The sequence below is a fragment of the Tiliqua scincoides genome, chromosome 3, assembly GCF_035046505.1.
Source record: "Tiliqua scincoides isolate rTilSci1 chromosome 3, rTilSci1.hap2, whole genome shotgun sequence".
NCBI lineage: Eukaryota > Metazoa > Chordata > Lepidosauria > Squamata > Scincidae > Tiliqua > Tiliqua scincoides.
In genome coordinates this window covers 23,141,813-23,166,781 of record NC_089823.1, presented here as the reverse complement: position 1 = coordinate 23,166,781, position 24,969 = coordinate 23,141,813, and the positions used below count along the sequence as shown (strand labels likewise).

The following is a 24,969-nucleotide window of genomic DNA, read 5'->3' as shown; positions in this document are numbered from 1 at the left end:
AACACATCACTGGGCAATGTTTTGCCCTATTTGTGATGTTCTTCCATGTGGTCATTTAAGCATAGGAATTGTTCAGAGCACATACATCTATCATATAGCAGAAATTAGTACTGAAACGACAGCAAATAGCAACGATCTTTGCCACCCAGCAATGTCGTCAAAACTCCAAGTTCTGCATCATGGCATCAGTGCAATAGTAGGTACAACCCAATATCCTGAGCACTTATTTGTTGGCACATACATTGAGGCCCAAAAGGGTAAGAAAATATGCTTTGATTCCAGGCCACAACAGTGTTTGCGCTACTGTTGGCAGCCGTTGAAATATGGGTACTAATTTTGCCAGTGTCAACAAGGCCCTGAAGGATCATGAATATTAGATGTTATGTTTCATTGAAACTAATGGAATTAGATCACAGACACTTTTCATCACGCTGCAGTCTTGACTGCAGGATCAGTCCTCTGCCTACAGTTTTTCAAGCCAACTCAGCCAGCCTAGGAGTCCAATCCACCAGAAATTTATCCTACGCAAGGCCCGCCAGTGGAAATGGGAATTGCACGAAAACACAGCTTATGCCCCAGATGTATAACGGCCAGGTATTTCATCAGCTCCTTGTACATTAAATATTCAGGGGGGAAAAAAAGACATTGCTTCTGTAGTTGAGCGTGACATTAAAATTCTCATAAGCAACAATTGAAAAATTAGCACAGGAAGGACAAATGCCAGCTCATAGTTAAAATTAATTTTCCAACTCCACTTCACAAGTAAAAGAAGCTAATTTCATGCTTTTCTTTATAGTATATTTAAATATTTGCTTTTGGGATATAAGAAATTAGATAAACGAGGGTGGGTTATATAATACACTGGTTTCTTAAGCTAATAACATTAAAAGTATTTATTATTTTCCATCATGCTTCTCCTGTTCCCTATGTTATTCCTTCTTGCATTACTCTCATCCATCACTCTACTAAATTTATCCCCATCTTTACCATGTTTATTACTTAACATAGCAGGCACTAAGGGGGGCAAAAGGGACAAGTGCTCCCAGATAAGTAGCTTACCCCCACCATCTTTCACCTTTGCTGCACCCTTGTTAATACTTGATATAAATATCCTTTTCACATATTCAGAGTACTTTTCTTTCATATCCTATGTAATCAGTACGGATCAAGAGTACTTCCCCATGAGCTCTCTTCAATTTATGCTTATGCTTTTGATGTACTGTTATTTCTCTTTCAGAAATCTGTGTCTCCCCAATACTTTTTTTCCAATATAGCATTTTTCTTTGATAGCATCTGCCAGCACTATGTGGTCTCAATTTTCACCCATTCACGGTGTCACATTCCTTCCTGATTCAGCTTTGTGCTGGTTTGCAATGGCAGTGGCCATTTTCGACAATACCCTGGAACAACAAAAAGTCTGGAGCAGCTTGGAAAACTAAAGGCGCAATCCTAACCAACTTTCTAGCACTGACATAGCTGTGCCAATGTGGCGTGCATGGTATCCTGCAGTGGGCGGCAGTCAATGGGGGCCTCCTCAAGGTAAGGGTATGCTTGTTGCCTTACCTTGGGTCTGCACTGCGGCTAGGTCAGTGCTGGAATATTGGTTAGGATTGCGCCCTAAGATGGCAGCCATCAGAAAAGAATAAAGATTCCCAACACTGCTGGAGCACTAATGATGAATGATGAAAAGAATAGAGGCTAATGATGAAAAGAATAAAGGGTCACTACCACTGCCACTAAGATAAGCAACAGGATCCCAAGACCTTAAGGAGAGGTCATCAGCATAGGAGGAGGCCCACCACATAGCACTTTGCTGATGATCCCTCAACCCTGAAACAAATAGAGGCTTGGCTAGTAAGCCAAGTCAGTATTTGCAGACCCTGGCCATGATGGTGTGTGCATATTCCATCTGATTCATCTGTTAAACTTTGTCCCTGAAAACTATACCCAGATTACATAAGTATCCTAAACTTATAGCATCTTACTGAATGTCCTCCAGGACCATAGGGTCACTGACTAGAAACTGTGCCATTTCTCAGACTAAAGAGCCATTTTTTTTAGCTGCTTATAAACATTTAGATACAATCATAACCACAGTTGGATTAGAAAAAAGTGCACAGAGGCCAAGAATTTTAAAACTGTAAGGAACTTACCGAGCCATATAGTTCCCCTTTTTCATTCATTCCAAGGTAAAGTCCACTGTCTACCCCTCGAATGCTGACCAGACCCACTGCTATACTGATAAATTCCAGGATACCTGCAAAATGCATAAGACAAAAAAGTGCATATTGTTTCCATTAACAAATTTAGTTCTTCAGATTGACTTTTTAATCAATGCAGAGGTATTATTAAAATTGCAGGGTTTCCCAGTAGAAGACTGAATACCAACAGATTAATAATTATTGAAGTTACAGGTGTCCTCAGCTTATAAAACTCACTGTGCTGACTTCTGATCATATACATGGTAGAGAGCATCTGGGTGCTGGCAAGCCAAATGTTCAGCCCTTCAGTTAGCAGTTTGGAACTCCAGTGAGATTTCTCATAAGACCTTCTGAGCAAGTAGCATGCCAGACTCAATGGTCTCGTGCTGTGATTTTCAACCTTTTTCATCTCATGGCACACTGACAAGGTACTAGATTTAGATATAGATTTAGAGACCTTTATTGGCATTAGACAAGGTACTAAAATAGTCAAGGCACACCATCAGTTTTTTGACCCTTGCCAAGGCACACCATGCTGTTGGTGGGGGACTCACATCCCCCAATGGCCCTACTAATAAATGACCCTTCGCAAAACCCCCATGGCACACCTGCAGACCATTCACAGCACACCGGTGTGCCACGGCACAGTGGTTGAAAATGGCTGGTTTAGCGGCATTTTGACATGCTGGGTCATGCAGACAGGCTGGGAGTGTTATCTGCAGGCTGGTGGGAAAAAAAGATATGTATTTGATAGGCTGTGGAAGGTCATTCTGAAACTGCTGAAAATGGAGGCAAAAATCCATAGTTCATAGCCACAGTGTTCTGTTACACACAAAGAGGTGTGCAACCAATTTCCAACAGGGAGACAGCACTTTTATTTGAGGAAAAACCCCTTCAAGGGGAGGAATTTGCAGTGGGGAAGTGGGAAGGGAAGCAACATTTCACCCTTCCTGTGCCCGCCATTCATTACATTTAAACTGCTTTTCAGTCAAAATTGGCTCCCTTTTCTGACACCTGCAACGTTCCCCTTCTGGCAATTCCAAATGTGTTTGTAATAGTAAATATGCATTTCAGACCTGTTGGGAAGGAGATTGCTGGGAGGGCAATTTGGAACTGAGAACCATTGCAGAGAGAAATGTTGACACGCTCTTCCCCAAACCCCCTTTTCCCTCAAAACCTGAAGCATCTTTTCCTGAAATAAAAGGCCCACCTGGGGATGACTATATGCATGTATATGTATTGCTTAAATAGGCTCCTTAGGGCCTAACCCTATCAGGATTCCCATTCCGGCAGCACGAGGCTTTTTGCAGAAGTATGAAAGCCAGGCTGCGATTGCACACTTCTGGGCCCCTGCCACAAATGGGCAGCAGTGTGCACTCACAGCAGTGGCTCCCAGAGACTCCACTAGTGCCAGTAAGTTGGCGGTTCATGGGCAGGAGGGGAGGGCAGGGGAGGGCAGGGGGAGTTTTGGGTGGGGAGGGAAGGGGTACATGCCAGTGGGAGCAACTTGCACCAGAATCCTAATCCCTCTTTCCCAGGCCTCCTGCCCCCTTTCTCTGCTCAGACGTACACCAGCTACATAACTGGTGTGGGTTCACAGAGATCCATAGGCTACCAGGAGGTCTACCTAGAGGTAAATATAACATTTTTACCAACCTCTCACAGGCCTCCTGGTCAGCCTCCCACAACTGGATGCAACACATGCTCCATTAGCAATGATGAGGGATAAGATGGAGCTGTCAGTAACTCTCACAGCATGTGTCACCAAATTCAGTTTTACCCATATATAAGAGTTTCCTCCAGACAATATTTACAATGTTTACTTTGAAACAGTATTTTATATTTAGCCTTCTTTGCCTGCCTCCGGTTACTCCAGTTATCAGCTTATCAATCCCTGGGTTCCCCCAGTTTCTATAAACAATTGAGTCCAGCCATTTTCAACCTTTTTCATCTTTCAGCATACTGACAAAGAGCTAAAATTGTCAAGGCACTTCATCAGTTTTATGACCATTGACAAGGCACACCATGCTACTGGTAGGGGGCTCAAATTCCCCCAATTACCCTACTAATAAATGACCTTCCTCAAACCCCCATGGCACACCTGCGTACCATCTGCAGCACATCAGTGTGCCATGGCACAGCGGTTGAAAATCACTGGTCAATTTTTTTGTTTTTCCTGGCAGTTTCGCCATCTCACTTGTCTTTCCCTCCAATTTTCTGGCTCCACTTCCACCAAAATTCATTTCTTACCGCCCCTTTGCAAGCCAAAGCTCCTCTCAAACATAACCCTTTTCCATCCTCTTCCTACCTTTTTCACCTCTCACTAAGTTTTGATCCTTAGCCTTCAGTCACTTTACTCTATCAAAACCACTGTCTCCCCGATCCACTGCAGCCCTCCACCCCCCCTAATACTGCCTCTAAGTCTTTGACAACTTTTCTCACCTGACCAAACCAATCTTCCACTTCCATCAAAGCAATTGAACACATTTTTCTGTACCACCACTAATCTTTCTCTACAAATATTTGTGGTGTGTCTGAACCACAGTGACAATGCCGTCACAATTCTATCATGTCAGTTAATGGCAAGAGGATTTTGAAGACAATCAACAACAGCCAGGTTTTATCATACGTTACATATTATATGCATTTAATTGAAGTTTTGATTGGGGCTACTTTGCCAGGGAGTATTTTGCCAAATAACCCAGCAGAACTGCCCCCACTGCCCTTAACAATCTGGGCTCAAGTTACCTGAACAACCACCTTCTTCTGTATGAACCCACCTGCCTGGGCTGTGAGAGAATCCTCAAAGGACCTACTCACAGGTCCACCATTAGCAAAGGTTTGGTTGGCAGACAGTAGAAATAAGGCCTTGTGGGGCTTCTCTGTTGACTAGTCTCCCTTTCAGATAACAATACAATCATTTTTCTTCCTGAAAGCTTTTGACTCTGTGTGGTTTGGGTTAAATGATTCTATCAGAAGTTTTTAGCTGATAAAATTTAAAAAAAAATTTTTTTTAAATTTTGCCATGTTTTATTGATTTTAAGTTATGCGGAATTATTGTGTTTATTTTCATGCACACTGCTTTATGATTTTTAATAAAAAGTGATACATGAATAACTCAAATAAAAGGAAAATAGAGAGCATGAAAGAGGAGAGGAGTAACATGAACACCCTGGGGAGCAGTGAAGATTTAATGAGCAGTGGCTAAGAATGGAAGAGAGCATTTTCAACAAAGGAACAGGAAAGTGGGCTAGGATGAAGTTACAAAAAAAATCAATGTAAAAGAGCCAGGATGGTGTGGTGGTTCTAGTGTTGGACTTAGATCTGGAAGCTTCCCCGCTCAGACATGAAGCTCCATGAGTGACCTAGGGCCAGTCACTATCTCTCAGCCTAATCTACCTCTCAGTGTTGTCGTGAAGACAGCCACCATGTACACCAACATGAGCTCCTTGGAGGAAAGAGGGTAGGAAAATGGGAAAAATAAATATTTGATTTTAGATGTTGCTAGAGAAAATAATAGAGAGAAAGTAAAGGCAGTACGGAAAGAATGCAGTTGTCAAATACAAGAGAAGGAACAGGATGAGGAGGGCAGTGGAGGGAAAATTAAAGGCTCAAATGCACTGAATGATGAGAAGCCATCCAACTAGACAGCTGATAGGTTTCAAAGTGAAACTTGTTCTTCTGCTGCCACCTGAGGGCACATCTACACTATATCTGTATTGGTCTTATACCAGTGTAACTGTCATGAACTCTCAACAACTTGTAGATGCTGAGGGTGCTGGGAATTCTGATAGAATTCTCACAGCTCACAGAACTACAGTGCCCACAATTCCCAGGCAGGAGGGAACGACTATCAAATCATATTTAATTTTGAATAGGATATTTACAATGCAATCCTGTACACCAGTAGTTCTCACACATTTTGCACCGGGGCCCACTTTTTAGAATGAGAATCTGTTAGGACCCACCAGAAGTCAAGACCAGAAGTGACATCAAGCAGGAAAACTTTTAACAATCCTAGGCTGCAATCCTACCCACATTTACCCAGGAGTAAGTCCCATTTACTAATATTGTTAAAAGAATATATATAGTAGCTTGTTAAAAGTACAGGTCTGTAACATTTCCCCAAATACAGTCACATACCATGGTAGCATCAAGTCCAATATATTAAAAATAAAATATGGAAATGAATATGGGGACCTACCTGAAATTGGCTCACGACCCACCTAGTGGGTCCCGACCCACAGTTTGAGAAACACTGCTGTACACGTTTACTTGGAATTAAGACCACTGTAAAACCAGAAGTCACCAAAAAATCACTCCAGGTGCCATTCTGGAGCGAGGTTCCGGTCACATCTGGGGGGTTTGCAGGGGGGCAATCCAGGGATTTGGCATATGCAGTAGGTCAAATCTGCAGATACCAAATTCATGGATAAAGAGGCCCCACCTGTATCACGATATATTGTTCATCATTGCAAATGCCACATGCTTACAGTGTAGATAACCTTGACTTGGTAAAGTCTCTAGACATTTTAAATTGCTGTGCATATGGCTATATGTAAAGAATACAAATTTATAAATACTGTGGGAAGAATAGAGTAATTATGGAATTATGTTTCCTACGTAGTAAAAGCAAATTGCAATTATACTAGGTGCAATATTTATGGTAGAATATCTGATACAAACAGCCCATTAAAACAATTTAACTTTCACCATGTTTGGAGCTACATAATAGTGGCTCCAAATCTTGTTAATGAGGCTACTTCTGTAAAACTTTCACCAAACTATCATGTTACCTATACAGACATATATCACCCAGCCATTTTAACTGAGGCCAATTCATAGCTTATGTGTGTGTTGTCCCATATTGCACCCCTTCACATTTAAATCTGGTATCTTTCATGGTCATATAAAAGTAAATTGGGAGAGAAATTCCCTCTCTTAATTTTAGCTGGTTAGGTGCACATTACAGACTGCCTGAAAGCAAGTCTACATATTGTTACTGCAAGCCTTGAAGCAGATTTTTCAAGTTGGTTGGTTCTGTGAAACCCACTTACCACAAATGTAATATTTTTCCATCGAAAATGCTTCAGTTATATGACTATTGTTCTTTGTCCCTTCTTGAGTCAAAACAATCCAGAGTCACACCTACGTCCTATGGAAATTGCTCTGGATTGCATCCAGTTTCTATAACATGGATTTACCAAGTTAAGGACTGTACCATTTAGCTCAGAGCCCTTTTAAATGTATCCTCATTATTATCATCATCAAATATATGTATATATTGCTTTTCAACAAAAAGTAGTTCACGAAGAAGTTCACATTACAAAATATATCAGTAAATAGCTCACAGTTCCCAAAGGGCTCACAATCTAAAAGCAGATGCAGAAGGGACACCAGCAAGAGCCACTGGAAAAGACGCCACCGTGGAGTGAACTATGTGCCCATTCCATCAGTGGCATAGCTAAGGGGGGCAGGGGGTACATTCCACCGGGTACCATGCCTTGAGGAGGTGCCAACCTGCACCCCCAACAGTAGACCCAAGGCAAAAAAAAAAGTGGGTTTTTTTAATACCACCCTTTCTCCAAGGAGCTCAGGGTGGTGTACATGGTTCTTTCTCTCCTTTTGTCTTGTGACAAAAGGTTGAGAGATAATGCCTACAATACATTATTATTCTACCAAGAGAACTTCAAGTGAACATGGACATTTCCAACAGGATATTAACTGGCTATTAAAAGCAAGTGCAGGATTGCACCCTGCTACTCACTTGAGTTAACAGCAACTGCTCCCAAGTGGTCAAACTGTCCAATCTATGTGAGTAAAACTGAGCCCCAACCATGCCCAGCTGCCTCCATGGAGGATACCCATCCCTAAGTTTGCATTTATCTATGAAAAAGTAATTTCTCTCTCGCTCTCTCTCCACCTCCTGCAGTGAGTAGGCTGGGATATTTTTTTTAGCCTCAGAATGACCTAAGAAGATAGAGGTGTGCTTTGAAAACATAAGGTGGGTCCTGAACAAATGGCACAGCTCCCTTGATGAGACCTTTAGCAAGCTTAATACCCAACAAAATGATCAGGGATGTTAATGAATGGGAACCCAGGGTTTTGTAAGCTTGTCTTCTGAAGTATTTCATACTCATAGTCTAAGACAAAATATTGATTTGCATGACAATCTGGCTCCATCTGGCATGACGATACCAATATTTTCTGTGGAAACATTGAAAATGGAGCTACAGCATGTGATCTCATTGCCTTTCAGTACATCTCACAAGTATGTGTTAGAGCTCCCTTAGGAAGCAAGTTCATCCTTCACTCTTCTCAATCTGTATCTTCTTTGGGCCAGAAGGCAAAGAGTCAGCCCACCCAGCAGTTAGCAGTGGCATAGCTATGGGGGGGCAGGAAGAACATTGTCCTGGGTACCACACCTTGAGGAGGTGCCAACCTGCACTTCCAACAGCGGATCCCAAGGCAGGTGGGCTGTGCATAGCCTCCCCAGGCTTTAGAAGGCCTCCTGGAGGCTTCCAAAAGGCACTTCCAGTTTTTGACAAAAACCAGAGGGTGCCAAAAATGTATGTGTCCCCTGGTGCCAGAGGCCCTAGCTACACCACTGCCATTCTCACACCCCTTGAGAATGGACTCTTACAACAGTAAGAGAGATTAATGAGAGAGTCAGTTATTTTCCACAAGCTTTCTACTATTCTAATAATGTCCACATACACACTTTGAAGACTTTCCAACATGCCTGAGATTAGTTCATTCCTTTTCATTTTCATTGGTTTCTTGTTGAATTAAGGGCAAGAAGGACTGGACACTGCATATGAACACCATCTGCTTTTCTTTTGTCTTCACTTTACTTGGGAAGTCCCAAACGTTGTTTGCCTTGCCTGGGGGAGGATTATTGTTTCAAAGAATGAATAATTTTACAGCCAATGACTATACAGTATTTGCCTCATCCTTTTCAAAGTATTTGTCATTTGTTAAAGGCAATGAAACAGCATTCACTTTGGTCTGTAAGTGAAAATCACATCATACGATAAAACTGTTAGACTTAAGTCACTGACAACTGATGGGCATCGATGCTACCAGAGGAATAAGGAAACCACAAGGGGCTTGGGATGAGAAACCACCATGTGATATTTCGCAAGAGCTTCAAAACATTTCGCCCGGCAGTGACAGTGGCACCAAAACAGAAGTGAGAGGAACTATAGAGCTTGTGGTTTTGAAGTCATCACACACCACTCTTTTGGACTATGGTTGCTGTGTCATCCATGCTCCTGCTAGTCCAGGAAAAAGGGAAAAAACAGAGATGCGTACTGCAGCCACTCACATCTACACATGGAAGATGCAGTCTAAGGCAGTGGTTCTCAAACTTTTTAGCACCAGGAAACACTTTTTAGAATGACAATCTGTTGGGACCCACCAGAAGTGATCTCATTAACCTAGAAGTGATGTCATGGCTGGAGGTGGCACCATCAATTTAGGCTTCAAACCTAAGCCACAATCAGCCAAAGATCCCATGACACAGCACTCATGCTATTATTTTGCATAGCTCAGAATTCAAACACTCTAACTCAGAAGTCAAAGCAGAACATAGTCTTGGATCCTTCTCCAACCACACAGCCTTCCCCCCTCCCCCTGCTTTCCAGTCTCCCATCTTCCCACTTATTCAGGGCAAAACACCATGCCTCTCTTTCACCTGGAGCCTACCCTGCCCAGCAGCTCTAACCCTGTATTTTCAGCTCTGTATTTTCAGTGGCATCTGAGCTAGGTGCTACATGACCCACTTGAAATTGGCTCTCAACCCACTGTTTGAGAAATCCTGGTCTAAGGGAACATGTATAGATTGGGGTAAAGAAAGGAGGGTGTTTCTCTCTTGCAGATAAACACAGATGCAAGATCCCAACACAATTCCTAATATAAAGTGTGTCTTTTTGATACCACCATCTGCAAGCCCATTCAATAAGGGCATATGCACAGATGAGAGGAAACAGGATACAGCAAGTCTAGGGACCCCTTTGGTCTCAGCCAAGGAGAGGGCTCTTACACCCTGTTCCTTCTCCACAGTGACTCCTAGTTCACTTCCTAATTAGAGATAATCGCAACGCTCACTCCTGGTTGACTTTCCCCTTTCTTTTATGTAATTTTTTCATCATACCCATTTCCTGCCTCTCTTGCCTTACTCATGAGCAGCTCCTGAGCAGACTCTGGCTCAAGAGCAGATCACCACCTGTCGCCTCCCATGCGGCAGCCCATCTCAAACATCCTCCTCTCTTCTTCTTTGGCAAGGTGGAGGTGCTTCCTGAACCCTACAATAAGTACTGTATTCTCAGTGCCTGGTTCTTTGGAGATTCACCAAAATTGAAGACTAAGCATCTTTTGGAAGGATTGGAATTCCTGTTTGGGCTGGCTTTGGAAAAAGGCCACTTAAACCATTTTTGCCCAACATTGCTTATACGCAACAGGGATTAAATGTGTACACCTGTGGGCCAGGCAAAAATGGGTTAAGCCAGTATATGGTAGGAAAGAGATTGTTTTCTAAGGAGACAACTTGAAGCATACCTACTATGAAATAAGTGACCATTCCATAGAATGCTGTGTGATTCCAAGTAAATGTGTTTATATAATCTCAGGCTTGGCTATGAGTGTGCTTGAATCTTGTTAAGTTTAAATATAATATTTTAATAGGATTAGATATGCTAATTTTAATTTGCTAGCTTCACAGTCCTGGGACAAGCTGGAATCCCTAGCATTCCAGGGAACTGCTGAAACAAAGATGCTTGCATTGGCTTGGTCATGTCGTGAAAATGGGCAATGGCCGGATCCCAAAGGATCTCCTCTATGGAGAACTCGTGCAGGGAAAGCTCCCTACAGGTAGACCACAGCTGTGATACAAGGATATCTGCAAGAGGGATTTGAAGGCCTTAGGAATGGACCTCAACAGATGGGAAACCTTGGCCTCTGAGCGTCCCGCTTGGAGGCAGGCTGTGCAGCATGGCCTCTTCCAGTTTGAAGAGATACTTGCCTAAAAGACTGAGGCAAAGAGGCAAAGAAGGAAGGCCTATAGCCAGGGAGACAGACCAGGGACAGGCTGCATTTGCTCCCAGTGTGGAAGGGATTGTCACTCCCGAATCGACTTTTCCGCCACACTAGACGCTGTTCCAGAACCACTTTTCAGAGTGCGATACCATAGTCTCCCGAGACTGAAGGATGCCAATTGATTGAATTTGCTAGCTATAGTGAAGCTTGGGGATGGGAGAAGGAAAACTCTGATCCCAAACCTCCATTGCCTTGTGGCTACATCCAGTTATGGAAAAGGCTTCAGGAATCAACCTCGAGGCAAAATCTGGAGCCGGAGTCCCTGAGGCAGTTCATGGCTGAACACAGTCACGTTCTGGCAACTCCTGCGACGCCGCTGGAACCAACCATATTGGCCTCTGCCTTTCCATTGGACCATTTCAGCAACGTGGATTTGCTGCAGGGGAAACAGTCTATCCTCCATATCTACTTTACCCAGGCTTCGCGCACTGGAGAGAACCACCATTCAGAGCGCGATACCAGTCTTCCGAGACTGAAGGATGCCAAGAAGGGGACGGGATGAGCTACAAAATCTAAGTATATTTATAAATATAAAATAGGGGATGGGATACACATTTGCTTCACCATTAGGTGTTTTTCCCCATGGACTTTCTTCCCATATAAAATCAGGTTTGTCATCCTCCAGTATCAGAGTAACATTGTTTCCCTTTTGAATGTTTAAATATTTAAAAATGTAACACGTTCTGAGCCTCTGAGGGGATGTGATAGATTTCAGGAGAGTCTGGGGCACTGGGTTGTCACTATGCCAAAGAACTATCTCTTTCCATAATTCTTAAAAACAAGATATACTTGTGGCGAAAACCCAGACAAAACAAACTCAGATCTTCTGGGGGAAAAGAAGAGAGGAGGGGAAGGTAGGAAAAAAGGGACTTCCTTCCATATAATCCAACTCACCCTTTGAGCTTACCAGAGGGGGCCCTTTTAACCATGCCACCACTGATGGAGGTGAGGAATATGGCAGCGAGAAACAGGGCCTTCTTGGTGGTGGAACCCCAACTGTGGAATTCCCTCTCCTTGGAATTAAGAATGGCTCCCTACTTGGAGGGGCCTTAAGACTTTTTTTATTCAGGAAGGCATTTGAGCACTGAGGGGATGCACTGGCATTTTAATTAAATGTAATTTTTAATTGTATTATCTGATCCATTGAGGCTTTTGCATTGTTTTTATGTTGTTAATTGTTTTTAATGTTTAATTAATTTTAATGTTTAAATTTTGTAAGCTGCCTTGATTGCCTTTACCCAGAGAAAGGTGGGGTAAAAATTCTTCAAATAAATAAGTAAATAAATAAATAGAACTAGGGATCCAAAATGTGGGTTTTAGTTTTGTGTCCTACATACATGCGCATGTGTGTGCACCCATGTATATATATAAAAATACCCCACATTACACTTTCAGTCCACTCCTATGCATATTTACTTAGAAGTAAGACCCACTATTTTCAGTTGGGTTCACTCTCAAGACAGTGTGTGTAGGATTGCAGTCTTTTGTTTGTAGCATGTAAAATTAGAAGATAAGTCCTGCTGAGACTCTGGCACAAAAGACCAAGCTGAACATTAGGACAAATTCACTGTTCCAGGCATCATCATCAGAAATGTCACTCTTATGAGTGATCTAGAAAAAGTCAGCCATTTCATCAAGCCAGGTACCCCCTTCAATCCATACTGACCACAGGTCTGTCATTGCAATTCCTTTTCTTCTAATATCTGCTCACATTCATACCATGTGATGTTTAAATTACTAAGATAAATGCGCATGAAGTGATTTGGACACTTGAAATTCTCTGCGTAAAGGCTATTATTTTTAAACCAACTTTTGAGTGACTGCAACTGAAATTCAAAAGCACTATTTATGCTGCCTAGAAAAATGATAAGATATCTAGAAGATATTCTCCATTTAAAAAGAGTTGCTTTTCTATACCCCCTTAACAACATGCACCAATAATGGGGCACAGACTCCAAGATATTTCAAGTGTCATGTGCAACAGTCCACAAATAATGGCTGGTTTTAAGGAAATCAAAATTAGGCATTCCCAGTCAATCGGAACAAAAATATCCTGCCAATTACAGCTGTCATTCTGTTTTCCCCCATCAGCCAGGAGAAACGCTTTTTCAAAACTGAAAAGAGTGCCTGCCTGCCTCCCATGAAACAGCTGGCAAAGTAGTCAGTATGTGCAGCAGTTACTGCAATTCATCTGCAGTTCTGGAGAAGCTCAGATGCGTGGCAGCTGCAGCATCCCTCAGCTTTTTCCTAGCCCTTGTGACGATTCTGCTGCTGCATCATCACCTACGTGCACAGAGAGCCAGAGTCACAAGCTATGCGTGGAAGGTCACAGACTGCAGAAGAATCCAGAGAGGAGGACAAGGGGATGTGTGCTTTTACAATACCTGTCCTAACCACATTCTCCCAGAAGAGATACAATAGCCAAATATCCCCTGTGTCAAACAACAGAATAGTCTAGGAAAGTTAGAAGACATCACTTATTGAAGAAAATATTAATCTGTAGAAAAATGCATGCCAGAATCTCTTGTTTTTTAAATGTTCACTATTAGGATAGAGAATTGTGGTGAGGACCCATTGTAAGGGCTCAGGCATTGAGATATCTTGTACACATACCCTGCAGGACTGCTGTCAGTATGGACTGGGCCCATTCAGGTCAGGCATCATCTTTCCCTATGTGCTTTAACCCCCCGTCCCCATCCCTGTGAGTGGAAACCATCACTTATATGGAAAGAAGCAAAGGAGTGCATCCAGGGACAGCACTGAAATGTACACTACCTCTGATGACCCAGCCATTAAGAACTAAGCCTGCTTCAGCTGTACAGTTGCATTTGGATTCTGCTCTTTGGTCCCTCTAAAGCAGGGGTGTCCAAAGTTTTTGGCAGGAGGGCCACATTGTCTCTCTGACACTGTGTCGGGGGCTGGGGGGGAAGAATTGATTTACATTTAAAATTTGAATAAATTTACATAAGTTTACATAAGTAAATATATTAAAGATGGAACTTATATGAATGAATGAAGGTCTTGAATTGCTCAAGGCCTATAAAAGGCCTTGCACAAAGCAAGGTTGGCTTTTCCTTTGCTGCCACTACTGCATCACAGACTTGAAACAACAAGTAGCGAAGGGAGCCCTCATCCACAGCTCACGTGTCAAACGTCAAACAGTTTGAGATGTCAAACAGTTGCCCTCATGCAGAGAGCAGTTGTTTTGGGCCAGTGTGGGCTCCAACAAATCTCCAAAGGGCCAGAGGCTCACTGGAGACTGGGGGCTCCCTGAGGGCCGCACTGAGAGGCCTTGAGGGCCGCAAGTGGCCCCAGGGCCGGGGTCTGGGCACCCCTGCTCTAAAGTGTGAGAGAATGTTGGGAATTAGCACACATGCGCACAGGCATGCATGTATGTAAACACACATGTGCACACTTCATGGAAGGCAAAGGGTGGATACTAACAAATAGCTACAAGAAGCATTTCCCTTTGTCCTTGATCATCATCAATAGCGCAGAAAGAGACTGAGTTAAAATTCGGGGGTAGATGGACCACACAAGACTTAGGAAATCTCATAAGCAAAAAAGATGCTTGCTACAAAAAATTTAGAGATAATCCAGAGGCTAAAATTTTAAACCAGATTTGAACCAGCCTTATATCAGTTATGGAATCATCTGAGTATGCAATACAATGGGAATTATGACCCACCTTGCAGGGCAATTTATGGGGTGGAATAAAACTGCAAAGTAAGCACTGCATAAATGTTTTATCATCATTATGTACAGAATGGGAAACTGACAGAGAAAAGTCAACGTGATATACTGAACATGCCTCGATTTAAGACAGGGGAGATGTGGGTTCCAGTTTTGTCTCAGACTGGGTGACCTTTCAGCCAAACCTACTAGTCAGGATAGCCATGAGAATAAAATGGGGAGAGGGGGGCCATGCACACTGTCTCAGGTTCCTTGATGATGGGCAGGATAAAAGGATAGTGAGAACATGCAAAATTATACAGGGACCACACAAGCTGCATTTTAATTCCTGCTCAGTGGCTATGCTAAGGAGGAAAGAAAAGGAGGAAGAAGAGAAGCAGACAGGTTTTTCATTAATGGCAAATTCTACTTAGCAGGCACCAGCTGCTAGGGGCCTAACATTTATTTATCATATTTTTATGCCACCCTTCCTCCAAGAAACTCAGGATGATGTACATAGTTCTTCCCCTTCTTTTGTCCTCACAACAATCCTGTGAGGTAGGTGAGGCTGAGAGTGACTGGCCTAAGGTCACCCAGGAAGCTTCATGGCTGAGTGGGGATTTGAACCTGCATCTTCTAGGGCTAAACCCAACTTCCAAACCATTACTACACCATCCTGGCTCTTTTTGTAATGTGCCAAAAACTGTGCAATGAGGTGCCGTCATTCCCCATGGGGTGGAGCCAGCCAGCCTGCCTGCCTGCACTCCACCCCCAGATAGGTCAGCCCAAGCAGTAGGGCAGCTCTACATTTTTGATCTTCTCCATCTGTGAAGTTCTTACAAGGTGGGGGGTGGTGGTGGGCCAAGGGGATGGGACACTTTGCTGGTCTCACATGTGCCTGGTGCTGTTTTCTTTTTGCAGGAACTGCTTCTTCCCCCAGAAAATGTCTGCAGCAGCATTTCAGATGCCCAAGGGCAGAGCCAAAGCGAGTGCGCAGCAGGCAGCAGCCTGAGAGCCCAATCCTAGGCCTGTCTACTCAGAAGTAAGTCCCATTATAGTCAATTGAGCTTACTCCCAGGAAAGTGTGGATAGGCTTGCAGCCTGAGAGCCCAATCCTAGGCCTGTCTACTCAGAAGTAAGTCCCATTATACCCAGTGGAGCTTACTCCCAGGAAAGTGTGAATAGGACTGCAGCCTGAATCTCTGCAGGTTGACTAGAATGTAAGTCCATTGGGGGGGGGTGCAGCAGGCTTGACTCTGCAGCAAGCTTGCGTGGAAGACTCAAGACTGCAGCCTCTTCAGATGCAGTGGCATAGCTGGGGGGGTAAAGCACTAAATCTTGCGGGGAGACTCACCGCAACGTGCAGGCAGCCCCTGTTCTACGGGTGGGGCCCCCCTCTACAAGCAATGCAAAACTGAGTGCAAGCAAAACTTAGTGCTTTGCCCTCCCTCTAGCTATGCCACTGGTCAGGTGCACTGCAACCCACCCCTGCACTTCCCAGACCTCTGCAGAATGTCGCTCAAAGGACACTCCGCAGCCGATGTGAGGATCTTGGAGGTGTCCCTCGTGGATCCTTCCCTGCCCCTCCCCATTTTAGTTCATCTTTAATTCATGCGTGGACTCTGAAGGTGCACAATGCCTCTCCCAGGACTAAGTCTGTGCAGATCCCACCCATGTTTCTCCAACTGGTCCTGATCACCTCCCCACTGCATGTGAACTGCCCAGCCAGGGAGGGTGAACAGCTGCCAGGTGTTGCTACCAGCAGCCACTTTTCATGCTCCTAAAATGCCTCTGCTTGAGAGTGGGGGGTTAGATGCCTAGACTGTTGTTTCTGCATTTAAAAACATCCATCCATGCCCCATCCATGCAGTGGCTGTGCTTACACAGAAGAGGCACACCTCCCCTCAGCTCCACTGTTCCATAGAGTTTGCATTTACAATGACATCAAGGCCTCAGCAAATGTCCTAGACTAGACTGCATTGGGAGAAAAAAAAAACTGCTCAAGGGAGATCACAAATGCATTGATCACATGGGGGGATCCAGTTTGTAAGCCGCTGGGAAAAAATGTATTTCGCTTTTAAAAGACCAGCATTAGAACATAAGAAGAGCCCTGCTGGACCAGGCCCACGGCCCATCTACCTGTATCTCACAATGGCCCACTAGAAGCCTCAAGGAGTCAGTGGCATACCTAAGGGAGGCAGGGGGTGCAAATGCCCTGGGTACCAGAAATTTAAGTACCTGGGGGCAGCACTGCAAGCCACTCCCCCCACCACTGGTCTTTCTTTAAAGGGGAGGAGAAGGGGGTAGCCCTCAGATCAGCCAGGAACTGGCTGCGCTCATTTTCAAGGGGTAAGTGGCCCCTGGCAGGAAAACCACCAGAGCCTCCAAAGGGAGCACACAAGATAACAATTCAAGAGACTTGAATCCTGGTGTCAGGCCCTTGCACCTGGCGTTTCTATTCTATTTACCCTCACACACCCCAATGAAGACAACAGCCTGCGGCTTTGATTTAACTTGGGTTACTTTATTAAACACAAGTGACCAATTTTTAAAACATGAAACCTGCTAGACACACTGTCCCTCCCTCACAAGCCTGGGGTAGTGGTAGGGTTATTTTTATTACGCTGATTAACATGTAAACTGCAAAGGCTTTCTGAGCCAGTGCAGTGTGATTTACTGGATGCTCTTCTGGGCAAATGTTTAAAAAAGAGTTCAGATTAAATGTGCCTTCTACTGAGGGGCATGGCAGCACAGGCAGCAAACTGCTCCCTGACATCTTTTGTCCTTTCTCTTCAGGAATCTATTTCTGGCCAAGGCTGAATCAAAACCCCACCCCCATCAGAGCTCAGATCCATGGACAGCACCTTTTATTTTGAAATGAAAGGAGCTGCACCTTCACTGAGGTTTGGGCCACATACCCACAAGGGCAAGGTATAGAATGGATTGTCCTCACCTCAGAGTACAAGTGGGAGATCTCTCTTTCAAATTCTTTTCCATGAAAAACAGAAAAGCTCATGGGAAATTAAAAAAAAGAAACTTTCATAGCAGGGAAACCAGCTCTTCCACCTTATCATTCCACTGTATTTGTAGGCCAGGGTGGTTTGGGAGGTGGTCTTAGACCTGGAAGATCCAGGTTCAAATCCCCCCTCGGCCATGAAACTTCACTTTCAGCCTCACCTACCTCACAGGGTTGTTGTGAGGACAAAAAGAGAGGAGCAGCTAGGTATACCACCCTCAGCTCTTTGGAGGAAGGGCAGTATAAAAATGTGAAAAATAAAAAAATAGGCCAGGCCTTAGGTACAGATATTAGGGCATTAAATTTATATACAACACAGGCTTCAGTATACACATGGAAGTGCATGGTGGTCACATGTTACAAACTTTAACAGTTTCTAAACCTAGTTTAGATTCATCAAAGAATCTGGGGTCCACATTTGTGATGGTGCTCCTAGAACTTCTCTTGGACATCTCCAGGCACACCATGGAACTATAAATCCCAGCATTCCTTGGGGCAAACCAGTATGGTATTGATTTATAGTGAAGCAATGTTTTCTGTAGTAATCATTCCCTTACCACCACAAACAGTCCACATATATCTGAGATGATGTGGAAATTTGGATTACGGGATATGATACCAAAACTGTCCGGAGCTCTATAACCCCATATTTGGAATCTGAAATACTGCATACTCACACACTGGGCTCCATTCTTTCTCTACGTAGCTTCCTCTCTCACCTCCTTCCATTTGTTTTTATTTATTTCATTTATATCCCACCTCTGTTCCAGGATGGAAATCAAAGTAGCCTATGCAGGGATCCCAGGCACTGAGCAGTCCTAGAGCTGCTTAGCTTGAACAAGGTGACTGTGTCATGTGCCCTCAGATATTGGAACCTGATCACACCCTATTCCTAGACACATCATTTGGAAGTGATTAATGGAACCTGCAATAACACAGCAATAATAATCCACTTTAGAAGTAGGATTCATTGTCCAAGTATAAGAGTCATACTCTTGTCTTAGACTTCTGCTCCTAATTAACCCATCACCCTCATAAAAAACTACTCTTTTTTGAACCCTACTCCCCATTCTTTATTTACATTAAAAACCTATTAATAAGGATGGTAGTTCTTCTGTGTTCTGTGCAGAGCCTAGCATATTATAAGGGTTTAAATGGTAGTTACAGGATTTAGGGTCCATGGGGCACAAAGCCAGAACAAGTTACCTAAATTCATTCAGGAAGGGACCTCAACAAATTATCAATTCAATTTGGTTTCTATACCACACTGACTCACACACTCATCATAAATGTCAAGAGGGAGTTGGTTGGACTAGGATCAGGTTCACATCCCCTCCCAGCTACAAAGCTGACTGGATGACCTCACACCAATCTTGCTCTCTCAATCTACCCTACCTCAAAAAACTATTATAAAGATATAGCTGGGAGACACTGTGTAGCTTGGCTCATTTGCTTATTTCCCCTGGTATGCTAGTGGCATACCAGGACATACCATACAAACCCTAGTCTGGGTTAGGAGTGTAGGGTGTAAACTTTTTAATCCCTACCAAGTCTATTATTTTATTAATATAAAGGAGGAAGGGGGTACTAAGGCTCTCCCACTTGGGACTGTTTGTCATGAAAACAGATTGTAGGCCCCTTTGGCCACATGAGCTAGGTGTATTTACTCAGAAGTAAATCTCACTCAGCTCAGTGGGGATTTACTCCCAAGTATTTATTTATTTATTGGATTTGTATCCAGCCTTTCTCCCTGTAGGGCGCCCAAGGCTGCTAAGTAAGTGTCCATGGGCTTGTGACCTTGCAGTGCAAACTGAAGCATGCAGAATCAGAGGTAAATCCCATTGTATTAATTAAGCAGGACTCACTTCTAGGAGAGTGTTTCTAATTGGACTGTATTCTTAGTTACAAAGTAGAACATCCAAGTCTCTCTCTCTCTCTCTCTCTCTCTCTCTCTCTCTCTCTCTCTCTCTCTGAATCACATTACCTTGCCTTTCCCTTCCCTCTAGGTTCAGTATGGTAAAGTTAGAGCCCAATCCTATGCATGTCTACTCAGAAATAAATTCCAGGTAACTATGGCTAGGATTGCAACCTCATGTAATATGCATCATTTTTTACTGTAGCTAGAGTTTGAACTCAGGTGGCCCTAGCTTCCCCATATTAAGCACTGTCTTCTCACTCAAATAGAAGTAGTATCTTGCAGACCTTCCATGCACCACATATAACCTATGTGCCTTTTCAAATAAATGATAGGTCATAGGAAAAAACCAGCTGGATCAGGCCACAGGCCCATCTAGTCCAGCTGCTTTTCTCTCACAGTGGCCCATCAGATGCCTCAGGGAGCACACAAAGACAACAGGAGACCTGCATCCTGGTGCCCTTCCTTGCATCAGGCATTCTAAGGAAGCCTCTCTCTAAAATCAGGAGGTTGCACATACACATCGAAGCTTGTAACCTGTGATGGACTTTTCCTCCAGAAAATTGACCAAATCTCCTTTAAAGGTATCCAGGTCAGATGCCATCACCGCATCCTGTGGCAAGGAGTTCCAAAGTCTAATTAAACCCTGAGTAAAGAAATGTTTTCTTTTGCCTGTCCTCTCCCAACACTCAATTTTAGCAGATGTCCTCTGGTTCTGGTGTTGGGTGAGAGGGAAAAGAACATCCCCCTATCCACTTTATCCATCCCCTGCATAATCCCTTGCACAGCTGTCCTATGTACACAGGTGACAAAAGGATGATGAGGGCCCTGTATCTTCACTGTATAGATGAAGGAATCTCAGCAGGTGCCTGATAGCAACAATTCCTTCTTCCTTGCAACTATTAAAAGATAGAAAAGATAAGACTTCCTTTGCATCTGCTTCCCCTTGACAATGACCAGGAGGCCAACACTTCCTGAATATCTGCCTAGATGCCTTTCCCAAATGTACTCAAAGAAAAACTTGCAAAACCAGAAAAGCTTGCCACATGTATGGGGACACGAGTTGGGATCTACATTCACACACACACATGTTGCAGATCCGCACCTGGCATATTTTCTTTTCTCTGCTCCTGTAAATATTTTGGAAAATGCACTTTTTTTCAAGCATGGAATGTAGTTGGTCTGTGAAACTCCTTGCCAAAGGATGTGGGGATGGCATCTGGCCTGGATGGACACATTTTCGGAGGAAAAGTCCATCGCAGGTTACAAGACATGATGTGTAGTGTGCACCCTCCTGATTTTAGAAATGGGCTATCCTAGAATGCCAGATGCAAGGGAGGGCACCAGGATGCAGGTGTCTTGTGGGCTTGGGTGCTCCCTGAGGCCACTGTGAGATACAGGAAGCCGGATGTGATGAGCCCAGGGCCTGATCCTGCGAGACTCTTCTTAAGAGTCCTCTCTCAAGTGATCTCCGCAGCGTTAGAGAGTAGCTGCTGGTGTGGAGCAGCACAAGCGAGCAACTGGGGAGGGAAGATAAAGCGGCGGAGCGTAGGACCCTGCAGAGCCGTCCTGCTGCAGCCCGAGCAACTGCGCGACGCAGCCCGCCGCCTTACACCTGCTAGCGCCGTGAGTCTGCGGGCTGCCGCTGGACTCCAGCGCAGCGCCTCTTAACGCACCGGAGCGTCCTGCTTTTGATCTCGCCCAGCAAGTGCACCGCGCAGGCAGCCCTGCACCAGGTCTCGCCCGCCAGCAGCTCCGCGCTGGGCTTGCAACCAGTGGCGTAGCTGGAGGGGGCGAAAAGCGCTAAGTTTTGCAGGGAGCCTCACCGCAGCGTTCGCCTCCGTTTTGTTCCTCCCGCCTGGAATGGCTCCCAAGGGGAGGGGCCCCTCGCACGCTGCGGTGAGGCTCCCTGCAAAACTTAGTGCTTTGCACCCCCTCTAGCTACGCCACTGCGTGCAACGCACAAACACCCCGAAACAAGGCAGAGGTGTGTGTCTGGGTGTGACATAAGAGCAACTCCTTTTGAATCCCTTAACTTTCCTTCTCCACTTGCCTACTCACTGAAGATTTTATGGCTGGGTATTTCTCCCAACCCCCTTTAACGCAAGGGAGGGAGGATCTTGCTTCTACCAGCCTTTCCCCAAGCACTTCCACAATTATTATTCTCAGGCTACCCTTTAAGAGCCCCATCCTAGGCATGTTTACTCAGAAGTAAGTCCCATTATCGTCAACGAGGCTTACTCCCAGGTCAGTGTGGATAAGGTTGCAACCTAAGAAAGCCTGTGCGCTGCTAGGGACAGAAGAGGCGATGCCAGGGCTGTGAGGATGAAGCCTGACACCGGGTGGCTGACTCTGCAGGAACCCAGACCTGATCCCCTCTTCCTTTCCATTCACTACCCCCTGGGGCGCTGCTCATCCTCCCTCCGACCCTTGCAACAGCTCTTAAAAGCGATCTAGAAACTCAGCTTAGATCTCAACATCTGGCCTGAAAGCAGGAGGGGGGGGAAGGACTCCCCGCAGGACTTTTGCTTTTACGACCTGGTTTAAGTGCTGTCAGGTGGATTCAACTCATAACTTAACTCCTTGCAACAGCAGTTGGGGCCTGGCTACCTAAAAGGGGCGTCATGTATCTCCCCCCCCCCTTTCAAGCTGAGATCAGACTACCACCACGGTGCCCCTTCTCGGTGGCATTCACTGGGCCTGTCCGATCTGCAGCGAGGCTCGCTGAAATGGGTGGACAAGCCCCGTCCCACTTTGGGGGCTTGTGGGGGGGAGGGAATGGATGGCGCTGGAGCCCCCCTGGTCACCAGCCTTCTCTGCTGCTGAGTCACGAATCGGGTCTCTTGCAAGGACAATCACGGCACCCTCGCTCTTCAGCGGGAGCCTGCGCGCCGCTGGTGGGAACAGGATCTCCTGCTAGACCTACCTGCAGTCAGGCATGCAAGGGGAGTCCACGCGCAGAGAGCCCGGCAGCTGCCCTCTCTCCCTGCCTTTCATGACTAAGAGATCTGGGCACCAGGAGCGGGCTGGGCAGAGAGCTCTCTGGGTCTGGAGGGGAGGGATCCTCACTGGGGAGGGCGGAGATGTCCCCACACGCTCAGGCTTGCAGATCGAGCGAGGCAACTAATCAATAATCATAATTTTAAGCCATTTCTGCCCAACGTTGCGTATACGCAACAGGGCCCAGATGTGTACACCTATGGGCCGGGCAAAAATGGGTTTAAAGGAGTAAGAGGGCACTTCTTGGCCTGATGGCAAAGAGGGCACTTTTCCTTCCCTGCAGGAAAGTGGAGCTTAAATTGGAAACATGTAATGGATTAATTGGGGGGGGGCGAGGAAGTGAACATCTCTCTTTATAGCAGTAGAACACATGCTTATTCTTTCATCATGTTTCCACTTCGCTTCACTCCAAACCTGGGCGGGCGGGCGGGCGCTCCATGTTTTAAACGCGTGTCCACACTTGTGCTCTCGGGCTGCAAAACTCCTTGCACGACTGCAGGGGCGTCCCTTGTGCGCACGCCACCCCGAGGCATTTTGTCTTCAGGGCTGTTCAGCCACAACCATCCTCCTGCTCCTGCATCCCCTTGCCTCCACACACACACACACACAGGCCCTAGCCCAGCTCGTGGCCACGGCCACCCACGGGTGCATCGCCCATACCTACCGAAGCGGTTGTGGTCTTGCCTGGTGCCTTGGATGGTGCCATTGGGGAAGATCTCTAAATGAAATCCAGTCCTGCAGTAGAGCTGCCTGCGCCTCAGGATCCCTTTCAAGTGATCCAGGTCCGTGACGGCGGGGCCCCGCGGGAGCCCACCCGCTTCAGCCTGCCCCAGGTGGTCGCTCAACAACACCGGGCTGTCCGCCGGCAGCACGGGCACGTTCCCGAAGGGGGCCGCATCTTGGACCCCGAAGTAGTTCCCAACTTCGCCTAGGGGAGCCATCGGGAGGAAGGGAGGGGAAGGGGGGAGGAAGGGTCGCCCTGTTCCGCAGCGAGGTCGTGCCACCGGTGCCCAGCCCCAGACTCCTCTGCTGGGTGAGCTGGCTCCAGGGAGGAGGTTTCCACTCCGCGCTTACATGGGGGGGGGGGGAATGTTCTTGCTCTTAATCCATCAACATCGAGCCAAGCCGAGCCAAGCGCGCGCTGCTGCTGGGACCGGTGCAGGTTCAAGGTCAAACGGCGCGGAGCCTCAGGCAGCCACCACGCTCCGCTCGCAGCCTGGCATCGTTACCAACACGTCAGGCAGGCTCGAGGCACCAGGGCGAGAGATCATCGGGACCCCCGCGGCTCTCAGCAAGCGGGCAGCTGCAGGTCTGCTGGCCCCCCGACGGCGAGGAAGAGGCTGGCCGCCCGTCGCTTCTCCATGGGCTCGAGGAGCATCGCTACTCGCGGCTGCCTGGGCGCTTCACGGAGGGAGGCGCATCCTCCTCACCAGACCTGGGCGAGAGGCGGCATTGGAGATGCTGCGCGGGCGACGCCGGGCTCTGGGGGGACTCTGGCTCCGGCGAGCCTGGCATGCGCTGTCTTTACTCAGGCACAGACTGCAGGCATCAGCACGAGCCCTGCATGGGGAGAGGGGGAGGCACTGCCGGCCGAGGCGGACCCAATCGGGCCGGGGGCGGGAGGGGGAGCCCGGCAGGAGCCCAGCAGGGAAAACTTTTGGCGTCCAGATCTCTGAGCGGGATCCGCAGGAGGCTCCCCAGGTGCCCCCTGGCTGCTGATCCGCCCCACTGAGGCCGGAGGCTGCGAGGTCCAAGGTGTCTCTGCCTGCAGACAGGTGTTGCTTGCTCAGCAGGGCTCCCTCCCAGCGCAAAGCTCTACTCCAGCCCGGGCGGCTGCTGGTGCTGGTGCTCTCCCATCCAAGCACGCAGGGAAAAGTGGCGCAGGAAGAGGCATTGGGCTGGGTTTAAGGTAGTCCAGCTCGCGGGCGGCGAGGATTCCCCCAGGTCCTAACGCTCAACCGCACCTGCTGCAATAGACCAGCAGCAGCAGCTCCCTCCATCCCGGGCTCAGCCAGCTTCATGCAATCGAATCTCCTCGCGCAAGGAAGGAGCTTCGTCGCTCCTTTTTC

The 24,969-nt window shown here is 46.2% G+C and overlaps 1 protein-coding gene across 1 annotated transcript in view; it reads right to left on the bottom strand.

Moving 5' to 3' along the window:
• The window catches only part of FGF9 (fibroblast growth factor 9), a 45,359-nt gene extending 21,518 nt beyond the window's left edge, over positions 1-23,841 (bottom strand). The window contains exons 1-2 of the mRNA XM_066621863.1: positions 23,565-23,841; positions 2,154-2,257 (exon numbers count right to left, since the gene is read on the bottom strand). Coding sequence (XP_066477960.1) covers positions 2,154-2,257; positions 23,565-23,841 — 381 coding nt within the window. The remainder of the gene's footprint in view (positions 1-2,153; positions 2,258-23,564) is intronic.
• Between the last annotated feature and the right edge of the window lie 1,128 nt (positions 23,842-24,969).